A 15,192-nucleotide genomic window follows, 5' to 3' on the forward strand; every position below is an offset into this window, starting at 1 on the left:
TCTCTATGAGTTGTCCTGCACTGGCAGCAAATATTGGCAAAGTAGGCACCAGTACCAGGTGGGGTTAATGTTTCACATTGGTCACTGTCTTGGTAGAGGTTGGAAACGCTGAAAAATTTGCAGCTTTTTAAGAATCAGTGGGAGGATTTTTAGTCCCAGGCTTAGGGGCAGGTCGGCTCAGGAGGGTTAAGTTTTAGAAAATGGGAAAGTTGACCCCGAGCTCACCATGAGCTTGCCTACCCCTGATTTAACATTGAGTGGCATACAAGGCCTGACCCAGGGTGGGAGAGCGGTGTCTGAAGTTGGATGCAGTGGTGGTAGCAGTGTCAGACCTAAGGGCGAGTGGTCAGGTCCAGGCTGGGTAGAGGGGCAGGAGGGGACCAGCAGCAGGGAAGAAGAGGAGAAATCCAGGCATGGAAGAGAGGGGTTAAGAAGTCTGGGCAATGAAAAGGGTTGGGGGAAGAGGTCTGAGCATGGCTAAGGGGGAGGAGGAGGAGGAGGGGTCCAGGGAAGACACAGGGGGAGTAGGACTCTGGGCAGGAAAGAGGGGGAGGAGGGCTCCAGGCAGGGCTGAGGGGTTGAAGGGGGTCAGGGCCAGGCACAGAGTGAGGCAGGAGCTGAGGGGGAGAAGGAGTCCAGCAGCGCTAAAGGGAGCAAGAGTCCCAAGATGTTCAGGTACACCAGGAGAATTCAAGCCAGATTCCTAACTTAATTCTTACAGCTGCTGTCAGTGGATGGCTTCTATCCTAGCACGTAGACCTCTGGATGAGATTTAGAAGTAAAAGATATTTGCAGTTAGATGTTAAACAGAAATACAAACAGTATTAGATTTACAAACAATATTAGATCTTTAAAATAAATATTTACAATGTCCCTTCTCACCAAACCTCCACACTCTGTTCAAACTTGCAGTCAGGTCACTGATGAAGCAGCTGAAGTCACAACCGTCCAACTGCCACAACCGTCTTTATTTGAGTTAACTCCAACCGCTGGAGTGTTTTCCCCCTCCCAATTCCCATTTATTCTAGTTTGCTAAGGCTGCTTGATGTCATACTCCGTCAAATGCTGCATCGATGTCAAGGGCAGTCATTCTTAGATCACTCTGGCCTTCAGCTCATTATCCATATTTGAACCAAGACTGTAGTGAAGTGTAATGATTGTAATGCTGTGACAAATGGTGTTCCTCAGAGATCAGTGCTGGGATCTTTGCTGTTTGTTAAATAAATGATTTGGAGGAAAATGTAACTGGATTGATTAGTAAGTTTGCGGACGACACAAGGTTGGTGGATTTGCAGGTAGTGATGGGGACCATCAGAGGATCCAGCAGGATATAGGTCAGTGGGAGACTTGGGTGGAGAGGTGGCAGATGGAGTTTAATTCAGACAAATGTGAGGTAGTGCATTTTGGAAGGTCTAATGCAAATAGGAAATATACAATAATGGCAAAACCTTTAAGAGTATTGATTGGCAGAGGGATCTGGATGTGCAGGGAACACAAGTCTGTGAAAGTGGCAGTGCAGATGGTTAAGGTAGTCAAGAAGGCATAAGGCATGCTTGCCTTCATCGGCCGGGGCATTGAGTTTAAAAATTGGCAAGTCATGTTGCAGCTTTATACAACCTTAGTTAAGCCGCACTTGGAATATCGTGTTCAATTCTGGTTGCCACACTACCAGAAGGACGTGGGGGCTTTGGAGAGGGTACAGAAAAGATTTACAAAGAAATTGTTTGATATGGAGGGCATCAGCCATGAGGAGAGGTTGGGAAAACTTTGTTTGTTCTCTCTGGAATGACGGAAGTTGAGGGGTGACCTGATAGAAGACTAGAAGATTATGAGAAGCGTAGACAGAATGAATAGTCAGAAGCTTTTTCCCAAGGTGGAAGAGTCAATTACTAGGGGGCATAGGTTTAAGATGTGAGGGGTAATGTTTAAAGGAGATGTACGAGGCAGATTTTTTACACAGTGGGTGGTGGGTGCCTGAAACTCTTTGTCAGGGGAGTTGGTGGAAGCAGATACGATAGTGAGTTTTAAGGGGTGTCCAGAATACATGAATAGGATGGGAATAGAGGGATATGGTTCCCAGAAGGGTAAGAGGTTTTAGTTAAGTCGAGTAGCATGGTTGGTGCAGGCTTGGAGGGCCAAAGGGCCTGTTCCTGTGCTGTAATTTTCTTTGTTCTTTTTCCTTTCTTTGAAATCAGGAACTGAGTGACCCTGGCAGAACCCAGACTGAGCATCCGTGAACAGGTTATTACTAAGCAAATATTGCTTGATAACACTGTTAATGGTCCTTCTATCACTTTACTGATGTTAACTGATGGGATGTTATTTGGCTGGGATGAATTTTTCCTTTTCGTGTACAGGACCTACCTGGGCAATTTTCCACATTATCAGGGAATGCCAGGGATGTAATTGTATTGGAACAGCATGTTCTGGAGCACAGGTCTTCAGTACTATTGCTGAAAAATTGTCCCGGCCCATAGCCTTTTAAGTATCCAGTGCCTTTAGCCATTTCTTGATATCATGTGGAGTGAATTGGATTGGTTGAAAACTAACAACTAGGGACTTCCAGAGGAGGCCAAAAGGGATCATCCAATTGGCACTTCTGGTTGAAGATCGTTGAAATTGCTTCAGTCTTGTCTTGTGCACTGATGTGCTGGGCTCCACCATCATTCAGGATGTGGATATTTGTGGAGCCGCCTCCTCCAGTGAGTTGTTTAATTGTCCACCATTCATGACTGGATGCGACAGGAATGCAGAGCTTAGGTCTGATCCATTGGTTGTAGGATCACTCCGTTCTATCTATTACTAGCTGCTTATGGTGTCCAATATGTAAGTAGTCCTGTGTTGTAGCTGATGGCCAATCAGAGTGGCTGGCAGGGATCGGAGAGCTGTGGGCCAATCAGAGTGGCTGGCAGCTCTTTAAGGTGGGCCTTCCTCTCGCATGAAGGGTGGAGGGCCTGCCTGGAGTGTAAATTGGATGGGATGTGTTCCTCACCAATTCTTCGCAAACATGAGCCATCCCACAAATTCAGGCCCAGGCCCTTGGATTGGTATGTTGCTTGAGAATTGAAAAGGCTGATCATTGCAAGAGTTAATTATTTAAAGATTTGACAACACAGATCCAAAACATGTGGCAGGTTGACCTTTTATCCTCTTATTCTAGGGTTCAAATCATAGGAAAGGTCGACACTTGACCTCAATAATCACAGCTCTGTAGTGAGGTCATTAACATTATTTGGTGGCTTGAAAGGAAGACTCACTCTTAGGTAGAGAAAAACGACAGCTGTTTTCTGATCCCAGTCTAATCTACCTTGTGCCAGTGATAGCATCAGTGTTGGATCAGTAGCAGACCAGGAAGCTTTCAGCCACAACCTCAGGTCAAAGTTTAATCATCTCATTGTAGCCAAGACAACAGTAGGAGTACAATTGCTGGCTGCAATCCTCCTGACTTAAAGAATATAAATTAGCCAATATAAAAATCCCTTAACTTTTTTTCAGTGATTTCCCACTTAGAATATTTATGTGAATATTGGCTGAGGTCATAATTGAGGTCATTTGGTGTGTCTTATGGTTCAAATTCCATGTCAATACTCACTGCCAAGACTCATCCTTCATTTTAATTCACTGAACAGGCTTTGTGAGGGTTAAAACTTTACCCAGAGTGCTGATGATTATGCCAGGAAGCAGATAGGTGGTCAGTGTACAGAGAACAAGGGCGTTCTCAGTGGGGCAAAGGAAAAATCAGGCAAGAAAACATCCTTTAAAAACTGGGTCTGACTCTTGCCTCTGATGGTATCTTCCCATCCCTTCTGTGTGGTAGGACCCCTGGTGGTGGGGTGGGTGAGCCACACAAAACATCACAAACCACAGCAGGACTGGAAAATTCCATTGGCATCTAATTGTGAGCCATCTCCACTGCCGGAAAAACACTCTGCTGGGGAAGGGAGCAAATACTTGGATATTTTATGCAATTGTTCCTGTCTGTGAGCAAAGATCTAAAATGTTGGCAATCTTAAAAATCATTTTCACCAATAGTTATGAATTCATGTTCTATTAAAATATTAAACTCTTATTAAGTCCAACGGATAGACCCTTTAAACAGACAAAAAAGAAAGGCTGTAAATTTATTTTAAGATGCATTCAGTCATTTGTTGGATCAAGTAGAATTAAATGAAAAAAACCAAATTACTTTTCAAAATCCATACTTCAAATTTGCTAAAACATCTAATTGGAAAGTGTCGACTGTAACTTGCAAAGACATTTTGTTATGTAATTTGACTTTCTCTAATAGTAGTTTGGTGCGGATGCGAGTGATACAGCTGTGTATATTCATTAAAGTGTTCGCTTTTTTTTAGCTTTAGCTGTGCTTCTTTTCATTGGAAACATCTTAAGCTAATTTAAAGTCAAACACCTGAGTCAACATGTTGTAAAAGTGTTTATGTATTGAAGTGGGCCATTTCAAGGTATGATATTTAGATGGAATTTGTGATTTCTCTTTTACAACAAACAGACTGCCAGGGAGAGGAAGTTCAATCGGAATTAATATGTTTGTTACACTGGAGATAGAATGGAAATGGCTGAGGCCACAAATTAAACTGCTCCATTCATTTGTGCCAGGATAGAAACATTTCTTGCAAAATACAGACCTTGGCTTTTTGCCACTTTAGGCATTCCCTTTAAAAGTACTTTAACAGATTTTTGTTTAAGTCGGATGAATAGATTCAAGTTCTTTCAATAAGTCAAAAGAAAGATTAATTGGATTGCACATTTGGGAGGCAGAGGCTTTTACTGCCCCCTCTTCAGAATTGTTCGATTTTGCAAAGCTGTTTTGTGGACATTGCGTTGCAGGCAATTATGTTGTGTCATAAAGTAAACCATTTGATCATGCAGTGCTGATAACTAAAAGGGGAAAAAAATAGATGGAGAAAGTTCAGAAGCTGATTTCAGTATGCACAAGTTCAAGGAGTTAGCCCTTGATTCAAGCTTGGAAAGCAATTGGTGTGAGCAGCTGTACTGTTTCTTTTGACAGGTCTTCATTTGTCACCAAGAGTGCTTTACATTTTACAACATAAACTGTTTACTCTGCCAGAATAAATGTCTACAGATAGAACTGGTACACTTGTCATTAAAATAATATTACTAAATCACAGCTACCCAGGGATGTAATGGAATTTAAAATGGAGCAACTTGCCATCCCCTAGTTTCTGAAGCAATCTTAAGAAATCTAACCCAGTAAGTCCTGGGTAAATTCTATGCAACTTTTGAGCAGTTTCATCTTGAGAGTATCCTAACTGGCTGTAAGCTGAGTATTTTGTAACTATGGCAGAACTCAGAGCCCTGGGCCTGCACGAATGTCATGTGAAGCTGGCAGATCGCAGAAACAGGTTGCCGCCTTTTACTGACAATAGTACACTGTACATTCCTGAAAATGAGGAATTACGAAGCTGAATAAAAGCAAAATACTGCAGCTGCTGGAAATTTGAAATAAAAATAGAAAATGCTGGATAAACTCAGCTCCGGCATTTTCTTTGGAGAGAGAAATGGAATTAACATTTCTAGTCCATGTGACCAGTCTACAGAATTACAAAGTTGAGCTTGTTGCCATTATTTTTGAGGAAGGGGGTTGATTAGCTCAGGTGGCTTGGACAGCTGGCTCATGAAGTGGAGCGACGCCAACAGCATTGGTTCAATTCCCATACCAGCTGAGGTTCTCAGGAAAGGCCTTGCTTTCTCAACCTTACCCCTTGTTTGAAGTGTGCTGACCCTCAGGTTAACGCATCACTGGTTAGCTCTCTCTCTCAAAAGGACAGCAGCCTATGGTTATCTGGGACTATGGTGACTTTCAGATTTGAAGCTTAGGACAAAGTGATCTAGATGATGGCTCTCTACTGACGTATAAAAAAATCCACCATCAAGAAGCAAGTTAAGCTTTCAACAGTGGAGTGAAAACAACTGCATCTAGTGAGATTCCCCACTAGTGTGTGAATACTTCCTGGAGATGGCCTCAATTGCACCTCACTTCCCTTGTGTGGTTGGGTGTCAGAACACCATGTTTCCTGTTATCCTGATTTCTGCACCTACACACATCCAAAACTGCTTCACATTGACACGAAAATGGTATTGTAATCTAAAGAGTAGGAAGCTTAGAGGTGTGAGATTTATTCATTTGAATCTGAGTGCAAGATCCTTTATATTTATTTCCATGTAGAAAGAAACGCTTAAGATTTGTGAACGCTCAAATATTCACTTTGAATTGATTTCAGGTCGCACCATTAATATTAGATCAGCCGGTTTAATAGGAAGACATGGACCACAATCCAAGCAGCCTTTCATGGTGGCCTTCTTCAAAGCCAGTGAGGTGCTCTTACGCTCTGTGAGGGCTGCCAATAGTAAACGGAAAAACCAAAACCGAAATAAATCCAGCAGCTCTCAAGACTCCTCAAGGTTATCCAGTCCTGGAGGTATGAAAATATAGTTCTGTGTCTTAAATGATGGTTAAAAATGTCTCTGTTTGCTGCAATGTAGTTAATGGGCTGTATTTCCTTCTTATTGTCTTTACAACTTTGCTACGCATAGCCTGCAGAGAAAACTCATCCTTAAAAGAATTTTCATGCTTTCTTTCTGAAATATCCTGATTAAAGTAAACTGGGACTTGTTCTTATCTTTCTGCATGCATCTGCTTGACTCAATCGTGTCATAATCGTTGTTGCTTTTTCATTGAAATTAGTGCCAATAAGAGTTTGATAAGGAAATTGCTCATCTATCTTCCTGAAAGTTGCTCCTGCCTCCATTCCCTAACTTGTGACCCAGTTTATCTTCAATTAAAGCAGCTCCCTATTTTACAGGATGTTAAGTCATGCAGAAAGCTTTGATCTTCCAGAACCTTCTCCCTCTGATAGTTCTGTCATCCTTAATTTCTCAGTGTGGACTGTGGACACTCCAATTCCTGCCTGTTATATTAAAACCATGATGTGGCCACACTGTCACTTATTTAGGTATTTTTAAAAGAGGGTTTTAATCAGTAGTCTTTTAACCAGAGGGTTTAAAAAACATAATTAAAGAGCTAGATGACAACAAGAATGACTTCTTACTTCCTGCCTGTGTGAGTATATATTTATGGTCTGGTTTGCTGGTATTTTATCCTATCAACCCCTCAGGGCACAGCTGGTTATCAGATCACTCTGTTTAGAATGATGAATTGAATCCTGCTGACTTTGAGAACCAAACCCTTGTCTGTTTTACAAAATCATTTAGATACATTCAGCAACTAAGGATTAGCTTTTAGGGATTGAAAAATAACTGTATCAAACATATTTAATGCAATATTGAAGTCTAGTGGTTAATCCATCCAGTAGTTTACAAACATGATACGTGTGGCTGTTGAAAAAAACATTTTTTCTGTTTATTTATTCAGGGTTCAAAAACCTATGCAGGCAGCTGCAGCATTGAAGCCTTGAAGATTGCCAAGGAACTTCAGTGCTGCGCTTAATTCTCCACACCACACATGCATTACTCAATGCTCCATTTTGTTTTCATTTCTGTTCGCCTAAATGCTAATGACATCTGTTTCTAGATAATGAGTGTGATTATGTTTGACAAAACTGATTTTGAATGCCTTAAATATTGTTCTTAAGGCTCAATTTGAAACAGTATGACAAAAATGTCATTTTTAATTGTGATAATTAAAACCACATTTAAAAGAACCAACCTAACACATACCCTTTATTTCAAGGCAAGGGTAAGACTTCAGTGGTGTGCTGTAATTTTCAGTTTTCCTGTCATAGCTGTGCAGTGAAGACAAATCACCGGCATAAAATTGGCGACCATCACACGATCATCTCCAGGTTTTTCTTCCAAATGTATTATTGAGAACTCATTTGGATGGAAGCACCTTCCCTATGCTAGCGAGGTGAGGAACAGGGGGAGAGTGCAGATAAACATGTGGCTGCAGGGATGGTGTAGGAGGGAGGGTTTCAGTTACATGGATAATTGGAGCACATTGTGGAGAAAGTGGGACCTGTGCAAACAGGACAGTTTGCACCTGAACCAGAGGTGCACCAATGTCCCAGGAGGGAAATTTGCTACGGCTCTTTGGAGGCGGGGGGAGGGGGGGGGGTGGTTAAACTAATTTGTCAGGGGGGTGGGAAAATGAGCTGCAGTCCAGAAGCCAGTGTTGAGTGTAGAGATACTGAGGAGGGGATCAAGGTCGTAGGAGTGTATCGGCCGACAGGAAGGTGGGTTGAAGTGTGTCTACTTCAATGAAAGGAGCATCCGGAATAAGGTAGATGAACTTGGAGCGTGGATTGGTACCTGGGACTAAGATGTTGTGGCCATTACGGAGACGTGGTTAGAACAGGGACAGGAGTGGTTGTTGGAAGTTCCAGGGTATAAATGTTTCTCTAAGAGTAAGGAAGGTGGTAAAAGAGGTGGAGGAAGAGCATTGTTAATCAAGGATAGATTAATGGCTACAGAAAGACAGTTTGAGGGGGATCTGCCTACTGAGGTAATATGGGCTGAAGTTAGAAATAGGAAAAGAGCGGTCACGTTATTAGGAGTTTTCTATAGGCCCCCAAATAGAGATAGAGATGTGGAGGGAGAAATTGCAAAGCAAATTATGGATAGGTTTGGAGGTCACAGGGTAGTTCTCATGGGTGACTTTAACGTTCCAAATATTGATTGGAACCTTTATAGGTCGAATAGTTTGGATGGGGCACTTTTTGTACAGTGTGTGCAGGAGGGTTTCCTGACACAGTATGTGGTTAGGCCAACAAGAGGTGGGGCCACATTGGACTTGGTACTGGATAATGAACCGGGCCAAGTGTTAGATTTGTTTGTGGGAGAGCACTTTGGAGATAGTGACCACAATTCAGTGTCTTTCATTATTGCAATGGAGAGGGATAAGGTCACATGGCAGGGCAAGGTTTATAATTGGGGGTGGGGTAATTATGATGCAATTAGACAAGAATTAGGGAGCATAAGATGGGAACAAAAACTGTCAGGTATGGGCACAAATGAAAAGTGGAGCTTGTTCAAGGAACAAATACTGCAAGTCCTTGATAAGTATGTCCCTGTCAGGCAGGGAGGAAATGACTGAGTGAGGGAACCTTGGTTCATAAAAGAGGTTGAATGTCTTGTCAAGAGGGAAAAGGAAGCGCATGCAAGGATGAGAAAACAAGGTTCAGTTGGGTGGCTTAAGGGTTACAAGATAGCAAGGAATGAGCTAAAAAAAGAGCTTAGGAGAGCTAGGAGGGGGCATGAGATATCCTTGGTGGGTCAGGTCAAGGAAAGCCCCAAGGCTTTTTACTCTTATGTGAGAAATAAAAGAATGACCAGGGTGAGGTTAGGGCCAGTCAAGGATAGTAGTGGGAACTTCTGCATGGAATCAGAAGAGATAGGAATATGAATGAATATTTTCTTCAGTGTTCACCAATGCGATTGGCTATGTTTTTGAGGATGAGAGTGTGATACAGGCTGATAGGCTGGAGGAGCTAGATGTTCTGAGGGAAGATGTATTCGCAATTTTGAAAAACCTGAGGATTGATAAATCCCCTGGCCCAGATGGGATATATCCTAAGATTCTTTGGGAAGCAAGGGAGGAGATTGCAGAGCCTTTGGCTTTGACCTTTGGTCCTCACTGTCCAATGGGATAGTGCCAGAGGACTGGAGAGTAAAGAATGTCCTTCCTCTGTTCAAGAAAGGAAATAGGAATGACCCTGGTAATTATAGTCCTACTCAGGTAGTTGGTAAGTTAATGGAAAAGGTCCTAGGGATAGGATTTATGACCATTTTGGAAATATGGTGAATTCATATTGGGCAACACGGAGATGGTAAGCCAGCTGAAAAATACTTTGGACCTGTCTTCACTAAGAGTGCACAAATACAGCGGGTCCAGCATGAAGGAGGAACTGAAGGAAATCCCTATTAGTCAGAAAATTGTATTGGGAAAATTGCTGGGATTAAAACCCAATAAGTCCCCAGGCCTGATGTTCTGCATCCCAGAATACTCAACGAAGTGGCCCTAGAAATATTGGATGCATTGGTGATCATTTTCCAGCATTCTATAGACTCTTTAAGAGTTCCAGTAGATTGGACAGGAGATAACATAGCCCCACTTTTTGAAAAAAGAAGGGAGAGAGTGAGAACGGAGAATTATAAACTAGTTAGCCTGACATCAGTGGTGGGGGAAATACTGGAGTCAGTTATTAAGGATGTAACAACTGGCATATGGAAACCAGTGACAGGATCAGTCCAAGTCAGCATGGATTCACAAAACTGAAATCATGCTTGAATTTTTCTTGAATTTTTTGAGTGCGTGACCAGTGGAGTGAACATGGGTAAACCAGTTGAAGTTGTGTATCTGGACTTCGCAAAGGCTTTTGACAAGGTCCCACACAAGAGATTAGTGAGCAAAATTAAAGCTTATGGAATTGGGTGTAATATATTGACGTGGATAGAGAACTCGTTGGCAGGCAGGAAGCAGCGAGTGGGAATAAATTGGTCCTCTTCAGAGTTGCAGGCAGTGACTAATGGGGTATTACAGCGTTCAATACTGGGACCCTGCTATTCACAATATACATTAATGATTTGGATGAAGGAATTGAATGCAATATCTCCAAAGGGTTTAATTCGGAAGGGGAAAATAGAATATGAGAGTAGGCTTGCAGAAAACATAAAGACTGACTGCACAAGCTTCTTTGAACAAAGAACAAAGAAAATTACAGCACAGGAACAGACCCTTCGGCCCTCCAAGCTTGCACCGACTATGCTGCCCAACTTAACTAAAACCTCCTACCCTTTCAGGGACCATATCTCTCTATTCCCATCCTATTCATGTATTTGTCAAGGTGCGTCTTAGAAGTCCCGACCGTACCTGCTTCCACTACCTCCCCTGGCAATGAGTTCCAGGCACACATTATTGTCTATGTAAAAATTCTGCCTTGTACATCTCCTTTAAACCTTGCCCCTTGCACCTTAAACTTGTACCTGCTACTAATTGACTCTTCCACCCTGGGAGAAAGCTTCTCACTATCCATTCTATCCATGCCTGTCATACTCTTGTAGACTTCTGTCAGGTCACCCCCAACCTCCATCGTTCCAGTGAGAACAAACCAAGTTTCTCCAACCTCTCTTCATAACGAATACCCTCCATACTAGGCACATATTTTCTGTACCCTCTGCAAAGCCTCCACATCCTTCTGGTAGTGTGGCGACCAGAATTGAACTCTATATTCCAAGTGCAGCCTAACTATAGCTCTATAAGGCTGAAACGTGACTTACCAATTTTAAACTCAATGCCCCTGCTGATGAAGGCAAGCATGCCGTATGCCTTCTTGACTACCTTCTCCACCTGCATTGTCACCTTTCAGTGACCTGTGTATCTATAGACCCAGATCCCTTTGCCTATCAATACTGTTAAGAGTTCTGCCATTTACTATGTATTTCCTATCTGTATTAGACCTTCCAAAATGCATTACCTCACATTTGTCTGGATTAACTCCACCTGCCATCTCTCCGCCCAAGTGTCCAACTGATCTATATCGTGCTGTATCCTCTGATGGCTCTCATCGCTTTTCGCAAATCCACCAACCTTTGTGTCATCTGCAAACTTACTAATGAATCCAACTACATTTTCCTCCAAATCATTTATATACATTACAAACAGCAAAGGTCCCAGCACTGATCCCTGAGGAACGCCACTTGTCACAGTCGTTCATTCAGAAATGCACTCTTCCACTGCTACCCTCTGTCTTCTTTGACCGACGGTAGTCACGATGTAGAGATGCCGCTGTTGGACTGGGGTAAAGACAGTAAGAAGTCTCACAACACCAGGTTAGAGTCCAACCAGTTTATTTGATGGTAATCTTACAAGCTTTCGGAAACGGTGTTCCTTCGTCAGGTATGTGGAAGGTTCTGATCAGAGAAGGGCATATAAAGTCATACACAATTTCTCTAACCTGGTGTTGTGAGACTTCTTACTATGTTCTTTGGTCGAGCCAATTTTGTATCCACCTTGCCAGCTCACCTCTGATTTTATGAGACTTCACCTTCTGCGCCAGTCTGCCATAAGGGACCTTGTCAAAGGCCTTACTGAAGTCCATGTAGACAACATCCACTGACTACCCTCATCAATCATCTTTGTTACTTTCTCAAAAAATTCAATCAAGTTCATGAGACGTGACCTCCCCATCAAAAACCATGTTGCCTCTCATTAATACGCCCACTTATTTCCAAGTGGGAATAAATCCTGTCTCGAAAAATCCTCTCTAATAAGTTCCCTACCACTGATGTAAGGCTCACCGTCCTATAATTACCTGGATTATTCTTGCTACCCTTTTTAAACAGAGGAACAACATTGGCTATTCTCCAATCCTCTGGGACCTCCCCTGTAAAAAGTCTGACAACACCAGTTTTTAGTCCAACCTATTTATTTGATAATATTCTCACAAGCTTTCGAGGGGTTACCCTCTTCGTCAGGTGAATGGAGAGTTCTGGCCTCAGACAGAGCATATAAAGCACAGACAGTTTAGAGATTACTGATTAAAATGCGAATCCTTACACCTAACCTGCTGTTCAAGACCTGAAGTGGCTGACAATGTGAGTGGTAGGAGCACTGATCACAGTTTAAAGAGATGTGTATTGTCTCCAGACAGTACAGTAAGTGAGGTTTTGCAAACCCAGGCAAGTCACGGGGGTTACAGATAGTGCGACATGAACCCAAGATCCCTGTTGAGACCGTCCTCATGTGTGCGGAACTTGGCTATCAGTCTCTGCTCAGCGACTCTGCGCTGTCGTGTGTTGTGAAGGCCGCCTTGGAGAATGCTTACCCGAAGGTCAGAGGCTGAATGCCCGTGACCACTGAAGTGTTCGCCAACAGGAAGGGAACAGTCTTGCCTGGTGACTGTCGAGCGATGCAAGAAAGGATGTCCCGAAGCATGGTACATTGGGGAGACCATGCAGACGCTACGACAACGGATGAATGAACATCGCTCGACAGTCACCAGGCAAGACTGTTCCCTTCCTGTTGGCGAACACTTCAGTGGTCACGGGCATTCAGCCTCTGACCTTCGGGTAAGCATTCTCCAAGGCGGCCTTCACAACACACGACAGCGCAGAGTCGCTGAGCAGAGACTGATAGCCAAGTTCCGCACACATGAGGACGGTCTCAACAGGGATCTTGGGTTCATGTCGCACTATCTGTAACCCCCGTGACTTGCCTGGGTTTGCAAAACCTCACTTACTGTACTGTCTGGAGACAATACACATCTCTTTAAACTGTGATCAGTGCTCTTACCACTCACATTGTCAGCCACTTCAGGTCTTGAACAGCAGGTTAGGTGTAAGGATTCGCATTTTAATCAGTAATCTCTAAACTGTCTGTGCTTTATATGCTCTGTCTGAGGCCAGAACTCTCCATTCACCTGACGAAGAGGGTAACCCCTCGAAAGCTTGTGAGAATATTATCAAATAAATAGGTTGGACTAAAACCTGGTGTTGTCAGACTTTTTACTGTGTTTACGCCAGTCCAACGCCGGCATACCCACATCATGACCTCCCCTGTAGCCAGTGAGGATACAAAGATTTCTCTCAAGGCCCCAGCAATTTCCTCCCTTGCCTCTCTCAGTATTCTGGAGTATATCCTATTAAGCCCTGGGGACTTGTCTATCTTAATGTTTCTCAATAACTCCAGTACCACATCCTTTTTGATCTCAACATGACACAAACTATCTACACATCCTTCCCCAGACTCATCATCCACCAAGTCCTTCTCGTTGGTGAATACTAACACAAAGTACTCATTTAATACCTCACACAGTTCCTCTGGCTCCACACGTAGATTCCCTCCCTTGTCTTTGAATGGGCCAACCCTCTCCCTGGCTACCCTCTTACTCTTTATATATGTATATAATTTTTCTTAATCCTGTTGGCCAATGCTTTCTCGTGACCCCTTTTAGCCCCTCCTTACTCATTGCTTAAGTTTCTTTCTATTTTCCTTCTATTCTACACTTGCTTTGTGTGTTCCTGGCCTCCTAGCTTTGATAAATGCTTCCTTTTTCTCTGACTAGGCTCACAATATTGGATATTGGATATGTGAATATTGGATATTTTCTGTTGGATATTCATGTATTGGATATGTGAAGAGAAAAGAATTGGTGAAGATAAATGTAGGTCCCTTCCAGTTAGAATCAGATGAATTCATAATACATAGAACATAGAACATTACAACGCAGTGCAGGCCCTTCGGCTCTCGATGTTGTGCCGACCAGTGGAACCAATCTAATGACCTTCTAACCTAAACTATTCCAATGCTATCCATATGCCTATCCACAGACCATTTGAACGCCCTTAAAGTTGGTGAGTTCACAACTGCTGCAGGCAGGGCATTCCACGACCTTACCACCCTCTGAGTAAAGAACCTACCTCTGACATCCGTTCTATAATTACCACCCCTTAATTTAAAGCTATGTCCCCTTGTGTTAGCCATCTCCATCCGAGGTAAAAGGCTCTCACTGTCCACCCTATCCAATCCATTGATCATCTTGTATGCCTCAATCAGGTCACCTTGTAACCTTCTTCTCTCCAATGAAAATAACTTCAAGTCCCTCCGCCTTTCCTCATAAGACCTTCCCACCACACCAGGCAACATCCTGGTAAACCTCCTCCGCGCCCTTTCCGATGCCTCCACATCTTTCTTATAATGCGGCGACCAGAACTGTACACAATACTCCAAGTGCGGCTGCACCAGAGTTTTGTGCAGTTGTAACATAACCTCACGGCTCCGAAATTCAATCCCTCTACCAATAAAAGCCAACACACCGTATGCCTTCTTAACAACCTTATCAACCTGGGTGCCAACTTTTAGGGAGCTATGCACATGTACCCCAAGGTCCCTCTGCTCGTCCACACTACTAAGAGTCTTTCCATTAGCCCTATATTCTGTACTCCTGTTATTCTTACCAAAGCGAATCACCTCACACTTTTCCATATTAAACTCCATCTGCCACATCTCGGCCCAGCTCTGCAGCTTATCTATGTCCCTCTGCAAACTGTAACATCCATCCTCACTGTCTACAACTCCTCTGACCTTGGTGTCGTCAGCAAATTTACTAATCCATCCTTCTACACCCACATCTAGGTCATTTATAATGGGCAACAAAGAGATGGCAGACTAGCTGAACAAATACTTTCAATCTGGCT

At 43.1% G+C, this 15,192-nt stretch overlaps 1 protein-coding gene across 4 annotated transcripts in view; it reads left to right on the forward strand.

Annotated features, from left to right (window-relative positions):
* bmp5 (bone morphogenetic protein 5) overlaps positions 1-15,192 on the forward strand; it is a 193,853-nt gene that overhangs the window by 162,664 nt on the left and 15,997 nt on the right. For all 4 annotated transcript variants that reach the window (XM_080192011.1, XM_080192012.1, XM_080192013.1 and 1 more), the window contains one exon: positions 6,261-6,458. In XM_080192011.1, the coding sequence (XP_080048137.1) occupies positions 6,261-6,458 (198 nt within the window). The remainder of the gene's footprint in view (positions 1-6,260; positions 6,459-15,192) is intronic.

The sequence above is a fragment of the Carcharhinus amblyrhynchos genome, chromosome 7 (genome assembly GCF_965287045.1).
Source record: "Carcharhinus amblyrhynchos chromosome 7, sCarAmb.v2.hapA, whole genome shotgun sequence".
NCBI lineage: Eukaryota > Metazoa > Chordata > Chondrichthyes > Carcharhiniformes > Carcharhinidae > Carcharhinus > Carcharhinus amblyrhynchos.